Raw genomic sequence first — 26768 nt, forward strand, 5'->3', positions numbered from 1 at the left:
CGAGTAGCAGAAATATTTGATAGATCCCACCCCATAGCGCTTTTTCTCTCTCTTTTCTTTCTTTATCGGATATATACCAATGTACACTATTGAAGCAACTAAGGAACTTTGTCCTGATGGGAAATTCAGCAATTTAGCTCCTTTAAACATAGAATGGATTATGATATCAATCTGCCATGCGAGAGCTCCGCATCGCAAAATGCTAGACAACACAGCCCGAATAATACATGAAGATACATAACTAAGCAGAGCTATCCTAGCAAGAACAAGCTAATCTACCGAAGCCATAAGCTCTGTCTCCTAAGTGGCGCTATAAGTACTCATGATCGATAAGATGCTCCTCATTCTAGGAATCAGGGCCATGTTTTCAAGTTCAGAAACGACTGGTTTACGGTCTTCCAGCAGTCCAAGGTCTTCTTCCCTCGTCCATAGGGTATCCGTACAGCCGAACTCGATGGGTGGATTCTGGCCATGGGGTTTGTAGAACATATTGAGATGTCGATATCCTTCTAACCCCCTCAGTGCATTCCTTACCGAGTATAGCACCTGTCCCGATTCAATGTCCCAACACTCATCCTGCTCAGTCTGCCCGACAACAGCGACTCGATAGCGCGTAAGGAAAATGAGGGCAATAAACTTCAATGTTTCGGCATCGGTCGTAATCCTTTGCGAGATTCTCTCCCCCCTTTGTGGGATCACAATGTGTACTGTGGTGAGATATGATAACTGTCGACGAATGTCAATCAAGTTGAAAAAATGAGAGGTGTCATGCATAAGATCCGGGCGGTAGGCGAAGTGTTTTATATTCCACCTAAGCTTGTATGGTAGTTCCAAAGCTAATGGCTCTGCGTACATGAAGACAAAGTGAGAGAAAAGAGCCCGCTCGGCTGTCCAATGGCACATTTTGTCTGTGAGAAGAAGGTTGTGATAAGTTGGGTCCAAGTCTCCCCAGACGACCTCCCTCACCCGGTCATTTTTTAAGTAGATTATTGGATGGTCGAGCCATTCGGCATGCGGAGGTGTCATAGCGAGTATGAAAATCTCATAGCGAATCTTCAGCGGGAAGTTGTTGAGGGTTCTCTTGGGTAGCATCTGGATTCTTGTTGAGCAAAATGGTGTGTATGAAGTGATCGAATTTGTTTCTAAGTATAAGTGATATAATGGTAGAGGATACGGTAGTATTTAGGAGGGGTGGCGGATGTAAGAAGATTCATACTCGTGGTCTGATCGAACATTCCCCCCGAATATATACCATCTGTGCCTGAATATGGAAGGAGCGATACTTTCATTGATCATGATATTAAGATGCTTTCCCATGAGTGTGAGCACCTTCCTGTCTTAACTCATTCACATTGTAGGTGCATGCTACATACAGATATATTGCCTGTATTAGCTGAGCTTGGCAGCTTTCTCCATATCCTCTCGCGTCAGAATATCCCCAGACTTTCGGAGAGGACTTAGACGTCCCATTTTCCGCAACTGAGCGATAAGACGCTCATCTCCAAAGTGGCTGTTATGTTCGAATTCCGGCTCTTCTGCGTATGCAACCCGCGCAACATCCACCAGCATTCGAGCCGTCATTCCGAAAACCCGATAGCGTGTCAACACACCAGACTTTTCCTTTTCTTCCAGAGCATTGACAGCATCTTTCTGTTGTTGGTTGGCAGTGCGAGGTCTGACCACCGACTGAGGTCGAACAGGGACGAAGAATTGGTGCACTGTCTAGTCAGTCATGGCCAACAGACAGAGGAAGGGAAGATATCTGCCAGGATGTACTCACTGCGCCAATTAGACTGATGCCACTCCGTCCAAGCACCTTGATACCAATCCGATGGACTTCCTCCCCAGTCACCCTCATCGCTCATACGTAAGAAATTATGAAATGGCGCCGTGAACACCGCCGCAACTTCCCTGGCATCCAATTTAGGGATTAATGTCACTTCAGGGTCAGCATCCTGACCGGTCTTCTCATCATATGAGTGAAGTAGTGCTACACATGGACGAACCACAAGCTCCGTTCTCGCAAGATTGGCCGGCAATTCGCAGAGATGCTCCACGACAAAGGGCTGAGGGAGCGATTGGTCATTATCTGGCAAGCCAATCTCTTCGTGCGCCTCACGTCGTGCTGTTTGAAATGGGGTTTCTTCTAGTGAGTCGGCCCTGCCTGATGTGATTGGTGTTGATTTAGTGATGATACATGTTGTCGGTCATTATGCCCAGGCTTACTTACCACCAGGTAACGCCGCCTGGCCAGCGTCTATATACAACGTGAGTCAGGCTGTTGTTGTTTCGATATATTCCATTGTATCTCATCAGGGTTTAAGCAAATCTGCGGATGACTTACACGAACTCAGAGTCTTTGCCCGCATAGTAAGAACTACCCGGAGATCCCCCTTAGGATCCGCATAGAGCAGCAGCAAAACCGCCGCTCGTCGTGACAACGGGACCATTTCATAATTGGTTGGTGGTGGCTTATACGATCTTAATCGATCAATCGCATCCTGTTGGCATCGAAGATAATAGGGCCGACTGTTGTTAGCCCGAATACGTCATAAAACCCCTCGGTAGATAATGCGGGGAAACAAAACAGATGAGAACAACTCATGGAACGATAGGAATTTCCACAAGACATAAGACAAGGATTATGTGATAAATTCATGGAAACACTTTATTCCTATCTTAACTGGAAAGGATGAGTTCTTGAATGGTCTACCATACCTGTGAGACAGCGTTCAGACGTGGCATTTTCTGTAAGTGGCTTGGGCGTTGAATGCTAAAATTGCGAGGACCCAGGATGATTCGAGTGATCGCTTGACTCCGCATGGCAGAAGCGATAGATCCCAGTACTAGATCTGTATGAACTAGCTTATGCTGAGGGTCGGTATTATGCTAGTGAAGATGATCCGTCAACATACTACGATTGCCGAGGTTATAGTGGAGAATCGAGGGTCAGCAGCCGATGCATCTAAATGACTTTTTAGCCTCGTATACTATTCCATCGCAACACTCGGACGAACTATGCATACTGTTTCGCGATGCAGGAAAGCAGAACTAGCTGACACTTTGAGAAGTCCATGAATATATTTTATACTGGCCTTGTCTGATGCTAGACCTCCTATTCGAAGTACATGAAATGTCAGGAGCGAGGCACAAACACATCAAAGCAGGTATATTTCACATAATTTCCGGGTGTCTATGGAGCCAGACATCACTAAGTAATGATAAAAGGATACATGTAGTATGACAAAGAGCAGATAAGAACTAGCCACACAGGCCAGTGGACCATGATCAAGCAGATTAAACAAGAAAGTAGTCTATCGTATCAAGAATAACACAAACAAGAAGAAGAGTGGGAAGGAGAGCAGATGGAGGATAGTCTATGTCATAGTATGCAAATCCGGCGAGTCCTTAAGCGGAGGTCGTCTCCTTTTTTCCATCCTTGGCTTGGGTCGAAGGGTCTTTCAACTGTGCTTCTTCTACCTTTTCGCCCTCGGCCACAGCCTCGGCTGCCTCGCCGGATTGGCCCTGATACTTGGCCTCAATGGTGACTTCTTCCTTGTCATCAATATCCTCATGATCCTTAGGCGCGGCGACACCCTTCTCCTCGTTCTCGCTGTTCTGCTCGTTCTCCTCCTCAATGAGCTCTTGCTGCTCCTTAATAACCTCAAGACGCTGCTTGTTCGTGGCAGCACCCTCGGCATTGTGTACCTCGAGTTCAATTTCATGGAACAGCTCCTCGGGAATGCTGGACAGCACCGCCTGAAGAGCTTCGATCTGAGATGACATCTCTGTCTCTTTACCACCCTGCGCGTAAACATATGCGTTGCTCAGAACAAGAAGCGTAGATGGGACGCCTTGCTTGAGACGAAGATCGAGCCATGTGGAGAGATCGTCGCGCAGACGAGCAGGGGAAACACCATGAGTGCGAATACCACGAGAAGCGCATGCCATCTGCAATTCTGGCACAGAAAGAGATTCAACACCCTCGTAGAAAATAGCGCGATCATCGCGCTTGATCTGCCGCATGCGGTGTCGGATGTTGTAACGGAGCATAGCATCAGTGCCAAACGAATTCAGGTTCATATACTTGCAAATACCGACCAACTGAGGCCGAGACAAGTTGTCCAGAGTCAGGTCATCTTTGAAAACCTTGCAAACTTTGATAACATCCTCAGTCGAAGGTGCTTCTCCGGTTGTCCTGATTTTCTTGAAGAATTCTGCGAACTCCTCATTTTTGACGGTAGCAGCCGTCACGGGAAGACCGCTCTCCTTGAGCGTATCTTTCAAGAAACCAGAAACTTCTTTCCGTGTAGAGCTCAGGTTCAATGCCTTCTTCTCGCGAGCTTTCTGCCCCTCGTATGTGCTCGGCAGCATATTAGGGAACAGCTTGAGAGCCACAGGGAGCAACAACTCCGCAAACGGAATAATGACAAACATAGAGAATGGAACCAGGCGACCAAGATCCTTGACCGTTCGTTGGAGCTAAATGCATTGAGCAATTAGCATTGCCAAGCATAAAAGTAGAGGCAAGGGGATGGGGAGCGAACCTGTCGGTGTTCTCTTCTGCTCAGCTCATAACCCGCTGCCATCTTCAATGCTAGTCTGGAACTAATTTTGACTTCCGTGGCCAAAAGCTTGGTGCCATCCCAATAATGCTGGGCTTCCTTCTTGATCTTTTGCCCAATCGTCAACTTCTTTTGCTCCTTCTTCTCCTCGGCAGCCTCCTTGACTGCTCCTGCTTCACTTGACTTATCTTTGCTCTGAGCATTGTTCTTCGGGGTAACTGGTAATTCTGATTTGGGAACAACTTGTTGATCATTTTTAGCAGGCTCTGGAACGATGGGCTTTTTCGCTTGCTCGGCGTTGAAACCGGGCGGAGGAAAGCTCGATGAGGAGGTAGAAGTTGATTGCTCTGTAGCGTACCCATGGTGAGGGACCAGAATTGCTAAGGCTTGTATGTGAGATGGAAGGCCTCGGCCATTGATCCGGAGATTGGCGGCTGAAACTGCGCCCAATGCACCCGTGAAGCGCGGCCGGGCTGATTAAGAATAAATGTTAGTCATAAAAGGTGGCCTTCCCAGCAATACCAGAACATAGAAACAACACGAGCAGTAGCGACACAAGCGTACCGATCAAACTGGGGCGTAATGCAGCATTGTTGCGCACAAGTCTAGCCGATCTAATGCTGACAGACATAACGGAAGGCGTTGGAAAGGAGGTGCTCCAAAGAGCAAGTAAGAATGAAAGAGAGGGGCAACAATTTCGACCAAAATAATACAGCAAGTTGTATGATTTCACACAAGGTAGATAACACAAATGGAATTGGCACGAATATCAAAGGAGTGATGATGTGTCGTCGTTCTTCCTAAGTTCTGGAGTCCAGAAGCGGTCATTCACGTGACTGCGATACTCGGAGTTTACATTTTGTCGCCGCCGGAGTTTATCTCATCAGTCGGGGGTCGCAATAAGCTTTGCCGATTTCCTCGGCGGCAACAATCTACCGGGTCCACCTAAATACCTCACCAAAACCAGAGAGGAGCTTGACGATAGAAACAAAACAATATTGTTCGGCGTTCTATGGCAGTACATAACAAGAAAGGCAAACACTTGCGTCTTCAGCTATGAAACAAGAGCGGGTCTATATATGAAAAGCGTGTATCTCGTAAAACACCATGGCAGAGAACGACTGATTAGTGAGTTGGGTATCATTAAGTCAAAATTGCATGAGTAACAGAATTCGCAATTTGGTCAAAAAGACGGGGAGACGCTAACGACAACATCTAAATAAGTATCTGGAACTGAGAGTCGACCTATTTCCTCTCTCGCACTGACGGGGAACCGGAAGCAGCCTCTTCTATACCGCTCGCGGTCACGGTAGAGTCAAGCAGAGGTATTTTATCAATGCTTGCCTTGTCGGATCCTCCATTCTTTGCAGCACCTTTAGAATCATCCAAGACATGCGTGCCGGTGGCAACAGCGCTGTCAGATGTCAGAATAGTCGGGCTAGCTGTGCCTTCAGGAGAAGACTGCCACCGTGCGACATCCTTTTTCAACGCTTCCAGTTCTTTCTGGAACCGCTTGCCAAAAACATCAATGTAGTATGTTGCGCCATTGTGGATGCTCAATATGAAGAGCCCAGTCAGGAATAGCCCGCTAGCCCAGCGGGACCATAGCCAGAGCGGGCATGGGATCATCGTCAAAATCGCATAGAAGTATTGGATCAACATAAAGGCAGGAGCCTGTAACGATTCGGGCAAGCTTAAAACTATTTTACCAATCCAGGCCTTGGCATATGATTTGCGGAGCCATGTGAAGCTAGTCGGGCGTCCTGCGGCAATCTGCTCCGCACGTCGCACGGTGATAAAGCAATGATAGGATAACTGCCATATCGTATAGGGTACTGTTGCCCAGACCATCATAGACAGGAGCGAGAAGTGGTCCGGCGACCCAGGCTCACTGAACTTAATGTCGTAGATCGCTGGGAACCTCTCCTTCAATGTCTCCGCCGAAGTCAAGTGAACAATACAATGCCAGGTTGCCGGTGGCATAATATGAATGAACAGACTGCGATACCGGTCAGTTAATAAGATAGTGCTCGAGGGATGTAACGAGCATGACTCTTACCTCACGACCTTGTCCATACTATGAAATACAAGGGAGTTTCGCCACATAGCGATCGCGACAGCGTTGTTGCCGAAAGTCAAACAGTACGCGCTAATGAAAAGTCTCTTGGAATTTGGAAAGGCCCAAATACTCAACATGCATAATAGGTTGACGAAGTAGCAGAGGTCAGCCAGAAAGTAATGATAACCTTTCGCGTGATACCTATAGTATCGAATCGGCATGAAGTAGGCCAGCTGTACGGTGAACCAGATATAGAAAGACTCCGGATGGGCTCCAATAAGATAGCCACTGAAGAAAATGTTGAGAACACCTGCAATGAACGAGATCTTCTCACGTAATGTAACGGTTGCGGTTGCGTTCCACTGCTTCCCCAGGCGCTCAACACCGACCTTCATACGGCGGCGATACTTGTCAAGCTGCTCGTCCGCAGTGGGAACGCGCCTTTTAAATTCTCCCACCACGCGATCCTTTGCGGTTGCGGAGGTGTACTTCAGCTTCTCCCGCTGTTTCTTCATCTTTTCTTTCTGCATATTGATGGTATGCTGTAGCTTTTCGAGTCTTTGGGACAGTGAGAAGTTGTCGAGCAAGTCGAAGACCGTTAACTTGTCTAATGGGGGAAAGGTCTCCCAATCATCCTGATATGAGAAGGAAGGCCTTCTCGGTGTGCCAGACGGCGAATAAAAGCTATCAGAGGATCCTGCAACATCGTCCAAGTCCGACAGCATGTCATCACTTGGGATCGCCTGGAGATCAGGCGAGTCACCGGTCGAGTAGGAGGCGCCGTCCTCCATGATGAGTTTCTGTTGGAAAGAGAATATCGTCGGGCCGTCACGGTAGTGAGGATAGGGTCTAGTAAGAAAGCGGGCGAACGTTAGCATCCCCATGATTATCCACGAGGCGTGATCAGCCAGATCTGATAATCGCAATCAAATATCACAAGCAGACGATCTGATATCTTCAGAGAAGAGACATGGAAATTAAGAATCAGTGGGTACCGTATCGATCTATGAAAGACCGATATAAATAACCAAGTACTTACTCGGACGAGCGCAGTAGATAGGTTGGTTCCAAACTTTCGATACACACTCAAATGATCCAAGTCCTCCAGTCTCCTTCAACGATCCATACGCATGACCACCAGTAGAGCTAGACGAATGACTGAAAACCACAAAGTGTGGGGGGGAAACCGAGGAAAGGGAAGATGTTGAGGACAAGTTGGAAGTTGAGGTTCTGAGTGTGCACGCGTCGTAGGCTATGGTTGGTCAGTGCTGAGTGGCCGCGTTTCTTTGGTTCTTCGTCCACTTCTGGACCCTCAGCGGCGGGATCTGCATTGATTAGTATGGGGCCTTACCCCTAAGGAACCAATCAAACCTGAGTATCCGGGTGCATGATCCCGCAGGGTTTCCAATCAATCTCTAGACCGCTCCCGGTCTAGATGTTGAATGCGTTGTCCTCAGCATTACTGTGGATGCAGCTCAAGGACATTCAAGGAGGAACAAGACACCATCCGTGGGTTGAGAACTAATAGCATACAAAAAGAAAGTAGGAGAGAAAACAAATAATAGAAGTGGCTGGTATCCAAAATAACAACGTCCTATATCGTGGTCCTCGTAGAGCAAATTCACCAGGTTTCCAACGTGATGAAGACAAGGGAGAAATAGACAATGTCCCTCTTGAGTGCTCTGATCCCATTGTCTTAAAACTCTGCTGGTCTTCCTAGGACAGTATGAGCAGACAAGATAATACTAATCGTCAGAAGCGCCTTAATGCTAGCCAAGCCCTTCAAGCAGAGCGTGGTATATAGTTTACCCCGCCCGGAATATGGGTATTACTCTCTCCCTGAAAAAGATGTTTCAACAGCACGTAAACTGTGAAAATCGGTAGAAATATGAAATAGCTTGATAAGTTACATACTCTCACAAGCTAGGGTAACAGATGAATCAATATTGTGAACTTGGAGACCTGGCTACATAGTTCTGAGACCCGTCACCTGTACCAGGCATTCCTTATCCTTGATATGCTCCGGGTTCTACTGATGCAGTCTCTACAATATAACATAGGAGTCTACCTGGGCTTGAAGAAATATACCATCTTTCAAAATGGTGTCTTAAGTGTCTGAGATGCTTGTATATCATGATATATACCCGGGATATAAAGTTTGGCAAATGAGGGCGCCATTGCTTTGTTGGTATTTAAGATGCTCAGGAAGACTGATAGCCGTTAGAGTCATCTTACTATGTTGAAAGAACTGAAGCACAGATTGAGAAGCGAGGAGCACTACTTACTGTGAAAGCTTGTCAAATCTCGACATAAGTAACTAAGCTCACGTCATCTTGGATTGCGTGTTCGATTCTAGGTGTTGTCTTCCCCGCCTCTCGCCGCCACAGGCCAGCCCTGACCGAATCATCTGTTGTCCATGCGCACAAATAGAATCCTTCGAATTGGTGGCTGTTGCTGAGTATAGAGTGGTCACGATGTACTAGTACGCTGCCTTCGCTCGTTGACTTTTGATGTGCTAATATTTCCTCACAAACTGTTTAAAGACTCAAGATTCCTTTCGGATTACTTAAGTCAGCTTTACTAACTACAATTCTCTCCTCACATGGTACTCAGATATAAGTTTCGGCCTGCATGACATGGTTCAAATAACTAGATTTATACTATGTCCGAAAAGTCCTTCGAAAAGAACTAATCAAGATACAAAATGGCTGGGATCTTATCAATCAATCAAATTTCTATTACCTGGTAGAGCCTAACTATTGAGCGTCTAGCTATGCAGGTGCGCCGGGGAGCCTAGAATCTAACCGCATGTTACCGCTCCTCCTAGTGCTCCTGGTAGGTGATCGTTGGTATGTGTACAAGAAGTACTGACCAAATCCTTCCTAGTGTGACCATTTACTCATCGCTGGGATCTTATGCTATCGTTTGCGGGTGGCCCACGCCTTCTCTCCAGAACACATAAAAATCAACAAAATGAGCTTTCTAGCTAACCACACATTCCGAAGACGTCCTTTAGTAGGAGGCCGGTTATGTGAGGTAAAGAACAGAGAAGTGTATTACTATTCTCTGTATCAGTGTCTCTCGAAATGCAGTGATCCCATGCAGCGGATAGTGTCTTGAGAACAGAGAGATACCTCTGTAACGCATCCGTCGCCTGTCCTATTTTGATCGTTTCTTTTGTTATATCCAAGGAAAAGGTCCAAGGAAAATCAACAAAGACGTCTGACACTTCGGCCACACGTGGTTGTACCATGCGGTCCCGGATATTTACCCCGTTAGCCACCCTCTGGGAGCTTGCCCCTGCGCTGTATCAACTCTTCAACGTGCCACAGGTAAGCATTAGAGACCAAGTGTCTCATCTCACTGGCAACTTTGGGACCGCAAGCTCAGCAGTGGTGGGTGGACATGCCTGACAGAGCTTAACGCATGGATCCAAGGATCATCTGGCATTGGGCAAGGTAGGGTCCTTTTTCAAGCTCTGGTCACTGTTAAAGCTTCTTCTACAACTGCTCGACTTCGTGATTATAAACTCCACTGGACTGTCCAGGGGATATGACATCTACTATGTGATTTATGCAGTGACGCTAGGAACAACTCACCCCTGCCTCTCATTCTTTTTTTTTCTAACGTCGTTCCAGCTGGTAGCATGCCTTCCTAATGGGTTACTGCAGATTACACAGTAGTCTGGAGAGTTGATCAGTTAAAAGAGCGATATAAAACCTAGAGCATCAGGCATCAATCATCGGTCGGTATGAAGTACAAGATGGCCGTGTTGCTAATTATATGCTCTGAAGGCTGCATTCCGGAAGGATGCATGCGAGAAAGCCGTACTGTACATACTTAGGGAAGATTTGTTGGAGCAAACTCCATTGCCACGTTTCTGGTCATCATTAACAAACTGTCAAAGCACTAAATATCTTCCCACTTCTTGAAAATGCTGTCGGTATTTGGACCCTTTCGCTACTGCTGACGGCGACTCCAGATTTTAGATATATCTAGAGCTTAGTAACCCTAACGACGCTGTTTTACTTTTGTGGCATTCACTGAGAGGGTACGGATAGTTTACCAAAGGCTAACCGGTGCATTGGGACCCTTCGCTGTGAGTAATTGGCTTCATCTGATCAAAAGAAAAGGAGCTCCCATGCATGCACGCGTAGTAACCTTGTACAGTCCCTCGTTGGGACGGGTTGAGTGCTAGTTTCTATGATCCAAGGGTAGCCCTGGGCCGAACTGGGTATAGTCACTTGCAACTCCCTTGATCTATGTCTTAGAACGGGGAATTCATTATTCATTTGCCGTTCAGTTCTCCGATCTGATACATTCCCTATGTGGCGGGCTGGGCCTCAGAGCGAAACTTTACTGTTAACTCCGGGCCTATGTCGTATCCCGCTTTGCGGAGGCATCCCTTGCCCCCTGCCGGAAGTCTAGTTCACCAGGAATGGTACGAGTAAGTCAGCTGTTCTCAGGGTAAGTGAAACCGTGCTCAGTGGAAGTGCTTCCTCGGCCGGGACTTTGACTTATCTACGACTGATCGACCCCTAAATCGAGATATATTCGAATCACAACTGGGGATTTGTCAGTCTCTTTCAGCCCGCTTCAGGCGGCCTTAGCGAACGGGATTTGCTCTTAGCACAGGGATACCCAGAAGACTGGGATTATCTCTGAGGGACCATGGGTAGGACAGATGTGATTACGCGAGCGACACGGGAACTAATGACTGAAAGGCTGAAACCCAGACGCGAGCATGCACCATGGGGTATAGCTACTACCACCACAGCGGGCCTAGTGCAGGGATAGAGGAACCGTTCCAGGGAGATCCTAGAAACTGCCTTACTAGTGTCCGGTCTAGCCATGTGGGTAAGTTATAGCTTGCTAAGCCTGCATGGATATGCCTCAAGTTCTCGTTCATTGTGAACAAATTGGGTAAGGTGTAGAGGGCAACTTGTCTTTGGACAATGGAGGAATGTGTCCATATCCTTGGGTTGCCATGTGTGATGCACTCGGTACCATCACTTCTAGTATGTGCATGCAAAAGTTTGCTCTCAGGAGATGTGCCGTGTTCTGCAAGCTCACTTTCTTTTCTTTTCTTTTTTTTATTTTCATTTATTATTTTTATTTCTCTCTTCTGATGTCATGGGCCTGGCTGTCACCTGAGTATGTTTCGTGAAATTCCCCATTTGGGAACAAGCTTTCAGCTATTTATGGAGAATCTCAGGGATGACTGCGGGATGATCGAGCTTCTTGTGGTTTGACACTAAGTTATCTTTATCCATAATATCAAGCTTGATTCCGTTCATTGTAGAAAATGGTCGGGCCCGGGGCACTTCAGTTCCGAACAGGCGTTTCTTTTGCTCAAGGTGTTACCAGAAGAGCCGAGAATAACTAATCAAGCTGGATTACACTTTAATAATACGCTAAATGTAGCGATAAATGGGTTATGATATAGTATCAGGTACTACGGAACCTTTTGCTGCATGTAACGGGTACTACCATCACAGCGAACAACGCCGCGCTAGTTTCTTCCTACCAAGTTTAGTTATACTAGTAGTCTATCCATGCGCCATACTGCTGCATAATTGTTGTACCAACATGAGGGGCAAAGAAAGTTGCCTGTTACACAAGGAAAAGAAAAAGTTGAGCTATTTAAATAAGAACATTTAACTTACTATAATCGGAAGACATAAGGCATTAGAGGTGACGGTTAGGGTTATCCGAATTAGCGTTGTACGATACCCGGGTCCAGGTCCAATTCCTTGGGAATCAGGAGGAAAGGCTTGAGGTACACATGAATTAAAAATGGAAGAGGGGCTCTCTTTCTTGTTTTACACCGTTCTATCTTGTTCCTGTGCTATGACACTGTCAGTGGAAGTATAATTGGTGCTCACCGCAAGACGCTGAATGTGATAGATCCAAGAGTATGTATGTCATGAATACTGTATTCTGTGGCGCACGAAGACTCTATGTGTCTATGGACCGGCGCAACCCGGATACAGAGCCATTCGAAAGTTGCGCCTGTTGAGGAAAATAGGAAAAAGAAAAGTGAGAACACGCGGATACGATGCCTATCCGTCCTCGCATTCGTCACTAATATCGGGCGAAAAAGACTACTGAGAAATGTGGCGGCGCATGGCATAGAATGTTTTCTTTGTTGTGGAGAATGAACACATGGAGAGCCTAACGCGATCGAGTGCTGATCCAAAGTTTAGTGGCCTTCGAGTTCATACCGGTTGCTCACGGTGCAGTGACGCTCCACTCATTTGGATCGGCCTCCAAGGGAATTGCGGTGTCAAGGACGATGATCCCCAAAAGTGTGGAGACTGGGCACCACGGTAGGTACCGGATCCACCTGCTCAGTGCGGTATTATCCTACCCAAGGACGATTTCCTTGCTGCGCTGCGGGCACTACCTTCCGAGTCTACCTTTTCGGATATATTTCAGCGCGGTCTTTCAAACCCTTTCTAGATGCCACATAACCTCCTATCTACTAGCCTAGTAATGAGTTTATTTCCCGTGTTCCAGAAATTATGCTTCTAGGACGAACTCATTCGTCATCTACTTATTACGATAGTCGATTTGGCGGTTGATATCGGGGCAGGCGGTGCAAAACCAGAGTATCCCTTGCATGGGTGTGTCACCCTGTTGTTGGTCCATGAGGTTATTGTTGCCCATGATGACCACGGCCATGGCGATCCTGCAGGAGACCCACGACTAGACCACAACACTTTGGATGGGTCTTTTATTTCTTGGACTGCCATTTCCGGACATTTCTATCCAGGGATGTGGGTAATAATACTGAAGCGTTATTATGATTCACCAACTGGCTGCCTCGTTTAGCTGCATCCTCCACCCCTTTATATCACATTATCTCTAATTTCTTTGTCGGTTGTTGCTTCTATTTCTTCTTATCGTAACCCCCAGGCTTCCCTCATTTTATTTGCTTCCTATTTATTTCTTATAGAAAAAAATGGTCCCGCGTGTTCCGCTACTGGGAATTCTTCTGCAGGCTAGGATTAGGGCTCAAGCCACAAGCTGACTTTGCGGGGACTGGGGTCTTGTGACCGTCATCCTGGACGCAGATAAGAAGAATAAATAATATTGAGCTTTGGAATTGGAAGCCTCGTACGGCGCTATCGGCATAATCTCGCCTTATTCGATATTTTCAAGTGACACAGGCGTGGTTGCTAGTTTCTTGGACTACTTGCTTATTATCAACACCTCTTTCTCGCACCGCTGTTCTGCCCCGATTCCCTCCCCTCTTTCCTCGGGGAAGGACGAATAGAGCATTCTTTTCCGTCACGAACGCCATTTAAATATAGATATCCGCCATGATTTCGCCGACCTCTCTCGCTGTCCCAAGACAGGCTCCTCCAGTGAGACCGTCTCGGTCACTCGAGGGACTAGAGAAAGTTGTGCCTCCACATACACCTCAGCCTGCTGCTCGGTCAGCACTTCGGTTGGATAAGCCACTCCCCGAGCTACCTGCGAAACCACTACCCGAGACACCCTCAATGGAGAGTCCGACGGGATGGAGCGACGACAGCAGCACAGATGTCAGCCTTGAAACTCGCCGTACATCTGATGCGACGTCAGAAGGTTACCCAATTTGTGTTCGCTCTCCCTCTGATGATCTGGACGAGTTCGTCGACCATTCGCCTCTCTCTAGCATAGATCACCCTGCCCCCTTGAAGCCATATAACAAACTAGAAACATCACCTCTGCCGCTCACCACATTGTCTAATGATCATCACCGCCATCGCCCTTTGCCGACGGCAACCCGTGCCGCTCCTAATCATTATTTTAAAGAGAAGAAATGGGAGTTCTTTCCAGAGCTCGCGATGCCATCAGAATTACCACCTGGATACCCCAAGTTTCCACCTGCGCCTCGAAAGCAGAATAGCAGTAGGTTGAACCTCGCAGCGTTCGACTTTACGAAGATAAGTCCTCGCTGTACTTCACCTGAGAAGCGAGCACTTGCCCACGATGTACGCAAATCTATCCGCTCCTATGTACAACGAAGGCTGTCCAAGCACTCCATTGATAAGACCAAGCCTAAGCGACGACCACGAGCATCGACAGCCCCGTCTGAGTTCCCTGATGAATATCGATGCTCCCGGAAGACTTCTTCTAGCAACTACTCTAACTATTCCGATCGTGGGAGCACAGGGCCGCAGCAGAACTTTCTCTATCTCTCTGCCGATCTGAACCGGCTGTCAATGGGCAGCAGTTCAAGTGAGGACGAAAGCGATAGAACAGTGAACTCGATAACACCGTATCAGAAAAAACAGCCCGCCGTCCGAATTTCGGCTTACCAAAGATATGGGCCAGTCACGCGGGAGAAGCCCGGACGTGAAAAGAGGATCAGTTACCGGCAAAGAGGCAATGTAAGATTTCCAAAATATCGGAAACAAGCCACAACTTTCCGGTATGAAACATCTTTGAAGAACGGATCATCGACATGCTCTACACTACAGCAAGGCACACGGTTCTGCGTGAGAGTGTTGCAGGATGGAACGAGCCATGTCCTCATAGCGCTGGATGAAGCGAGACAGAAGATAATTCAGGCTCAGGTCGATCGAAGAAGAAGACAGTTGAAATCCAAGATCAGACTAATAGGTCCGGTCAACCCATATACTACCTATGGGCGGGTTGATCCTTGGATATGACTCTGCATAACTAGTGGTATTAGCAGATCAGTCGTCTTACTGCATCTTGACTCGTCTAGATCGTCGATCCGCTTTACGGCCCGTCTCACCTTCTGGTTTTTCTATTTGCTTACCCACTCTTTCTTCCTTTCTTTCTTTCCCTCCCCCCATTTATTTTCATTTTACTTGTACACCTTTGATTTTCTTCTCGATATCCTGGAATTAGTTACGGTAGGCGTTGTGGTTAAATCTCTTGGGGGGGAATAATTCATTGTTCATTGTTCATGTGCATGATATTTGATATACCTCTACTATTGTTGTCTGAGTTATGATAAGTTTGCATGAACACCAGCGACTTGTTGTTTTACTTAATGGTTGTGATGAGCCATTTGGTGCCTCTGAACAGGCTTTCAAGTCTAGGGGTTCGGGGCCGAGCTGGGAAAGGTAGTAACGTCAGTATTATTATCTTCTTTGATAATATTTCTTATCTTGTACTTGTGTCCATAGTATAATCGGATCCAAAGAGGCCTGTATATCGGTCAAATAACATGTGTTGGTACCGGTTCTTGGCTCCCATGGACACATTTCATGCTCATCCGGATTGGGGGCTTCCCCGCCATCAATCGCCAGGTCACAGGATTTCTCCGCATTTACGTAGTACCTGGAATGCAGACAGCGTCACCTGCTTGTTTCGTTCCTGGATCCCACCCCGGAAGTGTTTAGCTCTGGTTGCCCTTTCTCCCCCCTCCACTTCTCCTCTTGCTGTCTCTTTCAATTGACCCTTTTTCCATCCATCATCTATCCCTGCTCTGATGCAGACATCATCACTCTCTGATATCCTGATAAGCTTAATTAATACCCACAATTGATCTTATCCGTTATCATGGGTGGAGACATTCCGCGACAAGCTTTCAGCTCTCTCCCCCGAGCTCCAAGTGGCCCTGTCGGTCAACGCATTCATGGAATCTATACAGATCGTTTGAGACAGTTTACGGCTAACGGCCAGTACGAGGGACAGAACCTCGTTTCGTATGTAAACATAATTGCTAATCACGTCACTGGTACATACGTCTAATGCCCTACAGTAAATTTTATGAAGCCGTGAACTCTGACAAAGAGCACGTTAAGCTCTCCGTATACTCGGTCCCGAATTTGGAGCGCCCTACGTTTGAAGAGGCAACTTCACATGACTTCAAGCCCACGCATATCGGCGCTTCATTCGGTCCTAGTTGGTCTACTCACTGGTTCCGCATCCATCTGACGGTCCCGGAGGACTTACGCCAGAAAGAGCGGCTGGAGTTTCATTGGGATGCGAACAATGAGGGCTTAGTCTGGACTGAAGATGGTCATCCACTACAGGGTCTGACTGGTGGCGGGGAGCGTATCGAGTGGATCATTCCCAACGCCTGGCGCGATGGGAAAGAGCATACCTTCTATATCGAAATGGCTTGTAATGGGATGTTTGGAAATGCACCTGGTGGGGATTCGATTCAGCCACCAGCTCCTGATAAATATTTCACCCTGCAAAAAGCACAGATCACAGCTGTCAACCTTGAGGCACGGGCGTTGTTCTATGATTTCTGGATTATCGGAGGTATGGAGTCCAAACCTGCATTTGTTATATCCTCTCTCCATTCTGTCTAATGACTAACTGTGCTGAAATCTTGTAGATGCTGCTCGAGAGTTTCCGGGAGATTCTTGGGAATCTCACGAAGCGAACGTGGTAGCTAATGCTATTATGGACGCTTTCATTGCTGGCAATGGGAGCCAAGAATCCATCAAGGAAGGACGTAAGCTTGCCAGGAGATACCTCGGTGACAAAGTTGATTCATCGGAGGTGTATGACACCGATACACAGCCAATAGTCTACGGAATCGGGCATTGTCATATTGATACGTGCTGGCTGTGGCCCTGGGCAGAGACTAAGCGTAAAGTGGCTCGGTCATGGTCAAACCAGTGTGATCTGATGGAGAGGTATCCGGAACACCGCTTTACTTGCTCGCAGGCACAGCAATTCAAATGGTTGAAACAATACTACCCCTCAGTCTTCGACCGGGTGAAGGGATGGGTCAAGAGGGGCCACTTCCAACCAATTGGTGGTAGCTGGGTTGAGCATGATACCAACATGCCCAGTGGAGAATCATTGGTACGACAGTTCCTCTATGGCCAGCGTTTCTTCGAAAGCCACTTTGGTGAGCGTTGTACGACGTTCTGGTTACCAGATACCTTCGGCTACTCGACGCAGATTCCCCAGATCTGCCGTCTAGCTGGCATGAGTCGCTTCTTTACTCAGAAGCTTAGCTGGAACAATATAAATAACTTCCCACACACTACCTTCCAGTGGGTTGCGCTCGATGGTAGCCAGGTTATGTGTCATATGGCGCCATCAGAGACGTACACTGCCTCGGCTCACTTCGGCGACGTGAAACGCAGTGTCACGCAGCACAAGTCCATGGACAACGATAACACATCGCTTCTTGTGTTCGGAAAGGGTGACGGCGGTGGTGGGCCGACCTTCGAGCATCTGGAAAAGCTGCGCCGCTGCCGTGGTCTGAGTGATAAGACAGGCCTGCTTCCACGTGTAAAGATGGGTGAGTCAGTGGACGACTTCTTCGCAAGACTGGAGAAGAAGGTTGAGGAGGGCACACAATTCGCTACATGGTATGGTGAGCTTTATTTCGAGCTACATCGCGGTACATATACTACTCAAGCAAACAACAAGCGAAACAATCGCAAGTCTGAGTTCTTACTTCGGGAGATCGAGTATCTAGCCACGCTTGCGTCGATCTCGCAAACTAGTGGCAATTACCGATATCCCAAGAAGGAGATAGACGATATGTGGGAGGGTGTGCTCTTATGTCAGTTCCACGACTGTCTGCCAGGCAGTTCCATCGAGATGTGCTACGATGACTCTGACAAACTTTATGCCGAGATCTTCGAAACTGGTCATAAAGTTAGGAGACAAGCCCTCGAGGCTCTTGGATTCGGAGACAAGAAACCTTCCAAGAGCCTTGTGGCGATCAACACTCTGCCTTGGCACCGTTCGGAAGTTGTCAAGCTCCCTCCCGAACTCGAAAAAGCAAACCGCCGGAAGTATGCCGTGGTTAGCGGGAAGACGGGTTTCATGGAGTGTCGAGCCAACCCAGTCATTTCTACTCGAGTGACCGTTTCGGAGATCCGGCCAGGAGTGTTCCGCCTTGAGAATACAAAGTTGAGGGTTGACATCCACAATGGAGTAATCACATCTCTATTCGATGTTGAGGCAGATCGCGAAGTGATCGCGAAGGGCGGCAAGGCTGGGCAGTTGGTCATCTTTGATGATAAGCCACTTTACTGGCAAGCTTGGGATGTTGAAGTTTTCCATCTGGAGTCACGGAAGGAGTTGCACTCCAGTAGAACCAGCATCGCTGAGAATGACCCATATCGCGCCAGTGTCGTCACTGAAACCAAGATTAGTGAGAATAGCTGGGTTAAGACAACAATCAGCCTTTCTGCTGCTGCCGGGGATGAACCATCATATGTAGAGTTTGAAAGTGAGGTTGAGTGGCAAGAAACCATGAAATTCCTCAAGGTAGAGTTCCCTGTGGACATTACGAATACAGAAGCGTCCTACGAGACCCAATATGGGATCATAAAACGCCCAACACACTACAACACGAGGTAAGAAAATCGCCGTCCACTATGAAGGTTAAATTTGACTGACTCTCCTAGCTGGGACATGGCCAAATTTGAAGTGTGCTGCCACAAATGGGCCGATCTGTCTGAGAATGGATATGGCGTGTCGGTCTTGAATGACTCCAAATACGGTTTTGCAACCTGTGGCAACCTAATGCGTCTATCTCTGCTCCGAGCACCCAAAGCACCGGATGCGCATGCAGATATGGGCCGTCATCACATACGATATGCGATCCTGCCTCATGCTGGGCCTCTTGATTCACGCACCATCCGAGCAGGGTACAATTTCAACCACCCACTTGCTCTTGAATCAGCATTTGGCACTGGGGATAAGGATGCCTTCAAGTCTATCTCCATCAGCGGCTCCTCATCGCTCATCTTGGACGCGGTTAAGCGCGGAGAAGATGACGAAGACGTCTCTCGAGACAATCTACCCCGTCGCGCAGGAAAAAGCGTTATCCTGCGTATTTACGAGTCACTTGGCGGTAAGAGTCGGGGTACTATTCACACTAAGTTGCCCGTCAAGAAAATCTGGAAGTGCAACGTGCTTGAGGATAATGAGAGAGCTCTTGCCATTACAAAGGGTAAGGAGACCACGGATGTTGACATTGAGTTAAGGGCGTATGAGGTTGCTACATATCGTTTGCAGCTGTAGCCAAGTATTTTCGGTGATACATACATCATCTTTGGAGATGGTTTGGATAAGCTATGCGCTTAATAATACAAAGGATATCTTGATAATATAAGGGAAAAGGAAATTCATGCAGATGCTTGTTAACTGAACCAAAAAGCCAAGAGCCATAGCGCCTTAGAGCTCCATCACCGATCCGAACCGTAATCCCATATCTAAAGCAGGTCAAACCCAAGAAATCAACTCAAAACTCCCTCAAAATCGAGTTATCAATCCCTTCCGTAGCTGATTTTCAACCTCTTGGTAGGTGGCTTATCCCCTGCCTCATCATCGTCATCATTCTTATCCTTATTAGCATTCGACTTTTTCTTATTCTTCGACGAGGACGATCCTCCTTTCACACTTCCAGGCGCAGAAGAATCACCATTCGGTTTCCCTGACGATCCATTGACAGATGTCGGAGTCGGGGCATGCGAGGGAGTAGTCTGAACAGATGATGGCGTCGAATCCTTCCCGAATATTAGCCCTTGATACTAAAGACTGTGGCTTATAGGGAAAACATACCCGCATAAAGCTCGCCGAGCTCCGAGAGAAAACACGATCGGCATCAGTCACTTGTGCCTTTCGTCTGGCACCACCTGCACCTCCCGAAAGCGCTAATGACCCACCAGCACCAGCACCGCTGGATGAGCCCTTGATATAGTTATCGAATCCCTTAATGATGTTCCCGGCGGTTGTTTCTTCGAGGTAGGATTGTTCAAAGCGAAAGATCTGGTCTTCGAGTTGGGCCTGCGCGTCCGCCTGTATCAGCACTGTAATAGGCAAAGAAACGGCCTTCGGAAATATATGAAGTGTATCAAGCAGCAGGGGTAAATACGATAGATAACATACCATGCTCTTATCCATTAATCGCTTCTTTTGTAACGTGTCGCGTAGCTCGCGCCGCAGTTTCTCGTAATATGGCAGGCCGCGGTTTGCCCCGGCTTGGGCCGATGCTGTTCCATTGCCGTTATTATTGTTGGAGGCTGTGGATTGGTTTGTAGTTGTTGTTGGGCCTGCCGGCGTTGCGGTCGTGTTGGGGACGGAGGGCGGAGGGGCGGATTCCGTCATGTTCGTTGCCTCGCTTTGCGCGCTATTCTCAAAATTCAAAATACTAAACGGCCATGTAAAATTTCTCGTGGCTGGACTTAAGGTGTTTTATCACAGTTCTTCCTGGCAATTGACCTGATTGATCGATCTAGAACGGGGAGAGAAAGAGGTAAGGTCTGGACTTGGCCGCACATCTTATCGATGGTGTTTGGCTGGTTTGCATAGTTGAATTGCCGGGCGGTCAATCAGTTGGACATGTGCGGCGGTCTATCTAGGGAGGAGGTGATGGCGTCAGCAACCCTGTCCTGCTTTTGCCGCTAGATACTTGGTAGCTATCTTTGTGCTATAAGTTTTCAAATAGTCTCCTGTTGGTTATATTAGAAGTTTCGTTTCTTGATCGGTACTTCTTAAGCTATTAGGCTGGCATTACAACATGGACCACTCAATGCACCACGCGGGAATGGATATGGACCATGGTCATGGTGGGCATGGGGATATGGATATGGGAGGACAGTGCAATATGAATGTGAGCTCATCATTCATCATACTGGGATGCACTCGGATAATATATGACGGGTCTAACTGACAACAACGCTAGATGCTCTTCACATGGTCTTCTAAGGACCTTTGCATTATATTCCGCCAGTGGCGTGTCGACGGTCCTTTCTCTCTCCTTGTCTCCTTGGTTGTTATCGTACTTTTGACGGCGGGTTACGAGGGTATCCGACAATTGACCAGGCGGTATGAGGCAGCGCATGCACAACGGTTGAATGCGTTCAATACGCCTGCTTTGGGAGGTAAGCCTTATAAAAATTATCTATTGCTTTTACTATGTGATATACAACTATTTCGAGGGGAAGACCCTTCAGGGGGGCTGGTTGAGTCAGATTCCATTGACATCTTGAAGGCAATGAGAACGTCGGCGAATCTGCCCCGGCCATCGCCCCTTCAAGCCATGCTCCTCATTCCTGCGACGAAAGCTCACCGCTACTTGTAGGTAGGGACAACAGGAGGGTTGTGGAGCAGCGGGGAAAGCTCATCATGGCCGCACTATATGCTGTGCAGGTCTTCTATAGTTTCTTTATCATGTGAGCTCGGATCCCTTCTGGTGACCTATCCTCGATCTAGATACTAATCGGTCAGGTTGCTGTTCATGACGTACAATGGGTTGGTCATGATTGCAGTTGCCGTTGGAGCATTCGTAGGGTATCTTGTGTTTGGAGACAATATGTCAGCCGCAAAGACCGTTGCTTGCCATTGATCATTCCCTTTCAGATAATGGTTGCGTTTGAGAATTAGTGGAAAGTTTTAAGCTTGGCAAAGCTTAGCGGTGAGCCGCTCGATAGCATATACTGCATCACATAATGGTATCTTTGCATTTCTGACCAGGAGTTGGTCTTGTTCATCAGTCATAATGCAAATCTGTGGATCAGGGAACCTCCACGTCGCTCCCATCATCTCCAAATCCAAAACTGAATCCACCTGCTTCAGATGAGTCTCCAGCACTGTCTTGCTCTGATTTTCCATGGACAATTTCATCCCATTTCCGCTTTTTGCCCTCATTTTTCTTTTTTAGCTCATCCAGTGCTTGTTCAAGCAAGTCTGGGTGAGCCTCGCGCATTTTATTCACAAACTGCTCGTAAGGGTTGTGAACGTCTTTTCTGAAACCCGAGATCTGATCAGCTTTGTTACTCAGGAAGTCTAAAGCTGCGCTCAAGTGTGCACGGGGGATAAAGTTCTGTGTGATTGCGATTGCCGGCTCGATGTTTACCACCAAATGCCACCAACCCGAGGGCACATGCAGAATCTCTCCTTCCTGGCAGATACCTTCAATGCAGCCCGGTGTGCGCCGGGCTTCGGCATGGAAGCCCAGAAGCCACTCTGCGATGCTCAGAGGGGACGTCACTTCACTCTGGTCCTCAGAGACATAGACTCCTGGAGGTGGGGGGAGTTTCGATGACGAGGGGAACATAATCCAGTACTTGGAGCCGCGGACTACTGCGTTCCAGGCGCTAGTGGCATTAGGGTCCTTATGGAAAGTACTTCCTGACCGCTCAGGGCCAATGATCAACCACTGCCTATCAGGGCGGTCATTGCCTAAGACGGAGAAGAAATCTTCTCCGAAACATGGTGGCGGCCAATATGTGGCGTCGGGTTCCTGATCGGGCTGACCGACCTTGAAGTCCATTTTGGTAACAAATGCCCGGTCGAATAGGTAGAGAGGGCTCTCATCCGAGTTGTTCTTCATGTACTCCACGTATGTCTTGAACGGCCAGTCCACAGCCTCCGCACGGAATACTGTGTCCGCATATTTCGACAACAACGATTCAACGGTCCAGTTTTGATAGGCGGGCCACTCCTTGACAGGTTCAGTCAGGATAAATGGTGTGTCGGACCATTTCTCATGAAAGTCTTCCGGGGAGAGGTTCGGGAGACGAGCGATTTGGTTTCTGGACGGGATGTTGGTGACGTAAGGGCCCAAAGAGATATGCGCGCAGTAGAAGGGACGGTGCAGGGCATCCGAATACAAAGTCGAACAGTCTAGGATGGCGGCTTTAGATGGAGGGATGTTGAGATAGGTAGACCGCCATGTTCCTTGCCAGGTAAACGAGACTGGGGGAGATCTGAAACAATCTTAGTACACAACCAGCTACTGAAATTCTAGTATTATACGACAAGCATAACACAAAGGCTGCAATGGCACACGGGCAATATCACTGGTTTTATACGATCATACGTATTCCAGAATTCATCCCCAGTCATCCCGCCCTAGAACTGATATACATCGGAAACAAACCCAAACTAAAACAAGAAGGACCAAAGAAAAAGTTCCAAATGGATCTATAGCAATCTTACCCAATAAAAAGAGACTTCCAAAAGTCCTCGGCTCTAGTAAACGCATAGAAGGCTTTACATGTCTGCCCAATACGCAGCAAACTGCGTCCATCAAGAAACTCTAGTAATATTAAGATCAGTTCATCGGGTAACAAATTGAAGGTTCCAATCGCAGCACGAAGATTTTCCTGGGCAAGCAAAGCATTGCCACTGGGCTTCACCCCCAAAGGATGACCGGGAATGGCATCATGCCCGACCAAATCGTGGTTGTCCAGTGAAGCGATGTCCGGCATTTTAGAAACAAGCGTTAGGCTTTCCCTTTCGGGTGGGGTTTGATACTGCCCGCCAACAAACACAATGGGTCCTAAAGAATATGAAGAAAAGCGAACGAGCCAAAAGACAATAGGCCAGTCTAGAGAAAAAACCCCTGGACAAATTAAAAGGGGAGATAAACTATAAACCGACCAAAGCGAATGACGCTGATGGCAAACTTTCTACTTCCGATAGTAACCATCCAACTGTCATAGAAAATAAGAAGAAAAAAAATTTTTTTTATCAAAATTATGACAGGCTCGAATCAAAATGCGAAGGCAAAAAGCACCAGGCAAAAAACGTGGGTTGACTGCCTTTCACGGAAGGCGGTATGGATCCGTTGGGCAGAACTGATTGGCGCTAACCGGGTAAAAAAAATTAAAAATTTTGCGGCTTGAGGAAGGAAACAGGATAAGAAAAAAAAAAAAAAGAAAGAAAAAGGGAAAAAAAAAAAAAATCAAATAACAAAAAAAGAAAGAAAAGAAAAAGGTTCGCTGATCTTTCAGATCTTTCTTTTCTTCTTCTTCTTTTCCCATTCCATACTGTCAGTGAAATAAACTATTTATTCAACCCCTACGTCTACTCTCTTTATTTTTGGAGGGTTTTAGGTCTAGTCTCCTTTCCGTGAAAGTTCTTCCGACTTTGATTTTCTGCGACGGCACCCCACTGGGATCGTTTGTCGCTAAGAAACCCTCACTCAAGTTCACACCCAAAACCCCACTGTCTTCCGGTCACAGTTCTTTGCCTGTGAACTTTTCTCTACAACAGTCGCAATCATGTCTAACGATAAAGGATTGGAAGAGATCCCTGAGGGTATGTTCTTATTGTGGATTCCATATCTTTGGCCTTTCAGTCCATTTGACGGACTTTTTGGATTTTTTGTGGTGCTGGTCATTTTTTTTCACCTTCGATGTCGGGTCAAAGAGGGCAAAAAAGACCAAAGCACCACACCACACAAACCAACATCAAATGTCGGATCAAGGCTAACTCGACTTTTCCAATCAACAGGACAGATCGAGACCAACTACGATGAGATCACCGACTCCTTCGACGCCATGGAGCTGAAGCCTGAGTTGCTTCGCGGTATGTGTTAACTTTTTTTCGACCAGAAGGATGTCGATAACAGGAAGTGCTGACGGAGTTTCTTCAGGTGTCTACGCCTATGGTTTCGAGCGTCCCTCTGCTATCCAGCAGCGTGCCATCAAGCCCATCATCAAAGGTAGGTTTCGTTCCATTTTTAGGGTTGATGAGTTGTAACTGATCGTATATAGGTAGCGATGTTATCGCTCAGGCCCAGTCTGGTACTGGAAAGACTGCCACTTTCTCCATCTCCGCTCTCCAGAAGCTCGACCCCAATGTTAAGGGCTGCCAGGCCCTCATTCTCGCCCCTACCCGTGAGTTGGCTCAGCAGATCCAGAAGGTCGTCGTTGCTATCGGTGACTTCATGAACATCACCTGCCACGCTTGTATTGGTGGTACTGCGGTCCGTGAGGACATGAAGGCTCTCGGAGAAGGCCCCGAGGTGGTTGTCGGTACCCCCGGTCGTGTCCACGATATGATCCAGCGCCGTGTCCTGAAAACCGACCATCTGAAGCAATTCATCCTTGATGAGGCTGATGAGATGTTGTCTGTAAGTTTCACTGGCCTGTCCTTGAACACCTGTAGAACACAGGTATTGACCAAATAAATAGCGTGGTTTCACCGAGCAGATCTACGACATCTTCCAGCTCCTCCCCCAGTCTACCCAGGTTGTCCTGCTCTCTGCCACCATGCCCCAGGATGTCCTTGAGGTCACCACCAAGTTCATGCGCGACCCCGTCCGTATCCTGGTCAAGAAGCAGGAACTTACCCTTGAAGGTATCAAGCAGTTCTACATTGCCGTCGAGAAGGAGGAGTGGAAGCTTGACACCCTCTCCGATCTCTACGAGACTGTCACCATCACCCAGGCCGTCATCTTCTGCAACACCCGCCGCAAGGTCGACTGGCTCACTGACAAGCTCACTGCCCGTGACTTCACTGTCTCCGCCATGCACGGCGATATGGAGCAGTCTCAGCGTGATGTTATCATGAAGGAGTTCCGCTCTGGTTCTTCTCGTGTCCTGATCGCCACTGACCTTTTGGCCCGTGGTATCGACGTCCAGCAGGTGTCCCTTGTCATCAACTACGACCTGCCTGCCAACCGTGAGAACTACATTCACCGTATCGGTCGTGGTGGTCGTTTCGGTCGTAAGGGTGTTGCCATCAACTTCGTCACTGCTGACGATGTCCGCATGATGCGTGAGATCGAGCAGTTCTACAGCACCCAGATCGAGGAGATGCCCATGAACGTTGCTGGTAAGTGTCTTTCCCAAGTCAATCTTCTTTCACGTCTATGGATGCTAATCGCTCACCAGACCTCATCTAAACACCCCCACCTTTATACCTCACGATGCGGATTACGGTCGCAGTTGCCAATAGCGGTCCAAGGGTAAGCTGCGGTGGAAAAGGCGTTATGACATCGTTGTGCTTCTCTTGGCAAAGGAGAATCCTTCAAAAGTGGCTTTCTGTGTCTCCAGCATTTATTATTACTCGCGGCCGCTAGTGGAGGGACACCTCTGCTCGTTGCTGTTTATGGTTTCCTATGTTTTCCTGCTTATGGAGATGCGACATGTTTGTGCGAATTATTGCTGTAATTCATGGTTTCTCTTCCGCCTTTTTCCAACTTTTTTTTTCCCCCTTTTTGTACCTAGCTCGCTCTGGTTGGTTAAGGATGCTGCACATACTTAATCGAAAGGTCGGGCCAAAAATTGATTTGTTCATTCAGGCAGTGTGGGTGGACAATTAGATGATCATGACGTTGGGGTGGTTTGTGTACCTACTTCAAGTACAATAGACAAAGAGGTAATGCCATCCATGATTTATGTTTCTAGTAATGAATTGCTGTGTTGGTGGGATGTCTACCCCCAACCCATCTTCCTACC

At 47.6% G+C, this 26768-nt stretch overlaps 10 protein-coding genes across 10 annotated transcripts; 4 read left to right on the top strand and 6 right to left on the bottom strand.

Annotated features, from left to right (window-relative positions):
* Positions 1-136: 136 nt before the first annotated feature.
* F9C07_1099058 (uncharacterized protein) lies at positions 137-1304 on the bottom strand. Its single transcript, XM_041284001.2, has one exon. The coding sequence runs from the start codon at positions 1090-1092 to the stop codon at positions 301-303; it is 792 nt and encodes a 263-aa protein (XP_041140535.1). The 5' UTR covers positions 1093-1304; the 3' UTR covers positions 137-300.
* Positions 1305-1389: 85 nt separating this feature from the next.
* F9C07_1465 (uncharacterized protein) lies at positions 1390-2450 on the bottom strand (the record flags this gene model as incomplete). Its single annotated transcript, XM_071508112.1, has 3 exons — positions 1390-1718; positions 1781-2164; positions 2345-2450. 3 exons carry the CDS (start codon positions 2448-2450, stop codon positions 1390-1392), a joined length of 819 nt encoding a protein of 272 aa, XP_071365878.1.
* Positions 2451-3408: 958 nt separating this feature from the next.
* F9C07_1466 (MRS7 family protein) lies at positions 3409-5196 on the bottom strand (the record flags this gene model as incomplete). The annotated part of the gene is made up of 3 exons (XM_041288185.1): positions 3409-4482; positions 4548-5038; positions 5130-5196. The coding sequence occupies 3 exons, from the start codon at positions 5194-5196 to the stop codon at positions 3409-3411; spliced, it is 1632 nt and encodes a 543-aa protein (XP_041140533.1).
* Positions 5197-5503: 307 nt separating this feature from the next.
* Positions 5504-8586, bottom strand: F9C07_1101404 (uncharacterized protein). The gene is made up of 4 exons (XM_041288184.2): positions 7996-8586; positions 7664-7949; positions 6625-7579; positions 5504-6564 (listed from the first exon to the last, which is right to left on the bottom strand). Exons 3-4 carry the CDS (start codon positions 7506-7508, stop codon positions 5811-5813), a joined length of 1638 nt encoding a protein of 545 aa, XP_041140532.1. The 5' UTR covers positions 7509-7579; positions 7664-7949; positions 7996-8586; the 3' UTR covers positions 5504-5810.
* Positions 8587-13949: 5363 nt separating this feature from the next.
* Positions 13950-15287, top strand: F9C07_2228255 (uncharacterized protein; the record flags this gene model as incomplete). The annotated part of the gene is made up of 1 exon (XM_041284006.1): positions 13950-15287. One exon carries the CDS (start codon positions 13950-13952, stop codon positions 15285-15287), a length of 1338 nt encoding a protein of 445 aa, XP_041140531.1.
* Positions 15288-16149: 862 nt separating this feature from the next.
* F9C07_2228256 (alpha-mannosidase) lies at positions 16150-19596 on the top strand (the record flags this gene model as incomplete). The annotated part of the gene is made up of 4 exons (XM_041288175.1): positions 16150-16295; positions 16352-16860; positions 16937-18926; positions 18978-19596. 4 exons carry the CDS (start codon positions 16150-16152, stop codon positions 19594-19596), a joined length of 3264 nt encoding a protein of 1087 aa, XP_041140530.1.
* Positions 19597-19841: 245 nt separating this feature from the next.
* F9C07_1470 (putative spac6f6.09 protein) lies at positions 19842-20682 on the bottom strand (the record flags this gene model as incomplete). The annotated part of the gene is made up of 3 exons (XM_071508117.1): positions 19842-20081; positions 20137-20361; positions 20464-20682. 3 exons carry the CDS (start codon positions 20680-20682, stop codon positions 19842-19844), a joined length of 684 nt encoding a protein of 227 aa, XP_071365879.1.
* A 206-nt stretch (positions 20683-20888) lies between these two features.
* Positions 20889-22006, top strand: F9C07_1098523 (copper transporter family protein). The gene is made up of 4 exons (XM_071507538.1): positions 20889-21187; positions 21260-21458; positions 21659-21749; positions 21805-22006. The coding sequence occupies exons 1-4, from the start codon at positions 21095-21097 to the stop codon at positions 21920-21922; spliced, it is 501 nt and encodes a 166-aa protein (XP_071365880.1). The 5' UTR covers positions 20889-21094; the 3' UTR covers positions 21923-22006.
* An 84-nt stretch (positions 22007-22090) lies between these two features.
* F9C07_1472 (phosphatidylserine-specific receptor PtdSerR) lies at positions 22091-23789 on the bottom strand (the record flags this gene model as incomplete). Its single annotated transcript, XM_041288183.1, has 2 exons — positions 22091-23285; positions 23518-23789. 2 exons carry the CDS (start codon positions 23787-23789, stop codon positions 22091-22093), a joined length of 1467 nt encoding a protein of 488 aa, XP_041140527.1.
* A 569-nt stretch (positions 23790-24358) lies between these two features.
* On the top strand, positions 24359-26718 carry F9C07_1473 (putative eukaryotic translation initiation factor 4). The gene is made up of 5 exons (XM_071508120.1): positions 24359-24621; positions 24817-24891; positions 24959-25027; positions 25080-25438; positions 25500-26718. The coding sequence occupies exons 1-5, from the start codon at positions 24585-24587 to the stop codon at positions 26277-26279; spliced, it is 1320 nt and encodes a 439-aa protein (XP_071365881.1). The 5' UTR covers positions 24359-24584; the 3' UTR covers positions 26280-26718.
* Positions 26719-26768: the final 50 nt, after the last annotated feature.

The sequence above is a fragment of the Aspergillus flavus genome, chromosome 1, assembly GCF_009017415.1.
Source record: "Aspergillus flavus chromosome 1, complete sequence".
In the NCBI taxonomy this organism is placed as follows: Eukaryota; Fungi; Ascomycota; class Eurotiomycetes; order Eurotiales; family Aspergillaceae; genus Aspergillus; species Aspergillus flavus.

Coding starts and splice junctions, on each gene's coding strand:
- F9C07_1099058 (XM_041284001.2), bottom strand. CDS start 1,092: ATGCTACCCAAGAGAACCCTCAACAACTTCCCGCTGAAGATTCGCTAT.
- F9C07_1101404 (XM_041288184.2), bottom strand. CDS start 7,508: ATGGGGATGCTAACGTTCGCCCGCTTTCTTACTAGACCCTATCCTCAC. Junction 6,565..6,624: donor AGTATGGACAAGGTCGTGAG/GTAAGAGTCATG, acceptor CCGGTATCGCAG/TCTGTTCATTCATATTATGC.
- F9C07_1098523 (XM_071507538.1), top strand. CDS start 21,095: ATGGACCACTCAATGCACCACGCGGGAATGGATATGGACCATGGTCAT. Junction 21,459..21,658: donor CAATACGCCTGCTTTGGGAG/GTAAGCCTTATA, acceptor CGCTACTTGTAG/GTAGGGACAACAGGAGGGTT. Junction 21,750..21,804: donor TTCTATAGTTTCTTTATCAT/GTGAGCTCGGAT, acceptor CTAATCGGTCAG/GTTGCTGTTCATGACGTACA.
- F9C07_1473 (XM_071508120.1), top strand. CDS start 24,585: ATGTCTAACGATAAAGGATTGGAAGAGATCCCTGAGG. Junction 24,622..24,816: donor ATTGGAAGAGATCCCTGAGG/GTATGTTCTTAT, acceptor TCCAATCAACAG/GACAGATCGAGACCAACTAC. Junction 24,892..24,958: donor GAAGCCTGAGTTGCTTCGCG/GTATGTGTTAAC, acceptor GAGTTTCTTCAG/GTGTCTACGCCTATGGTTTC.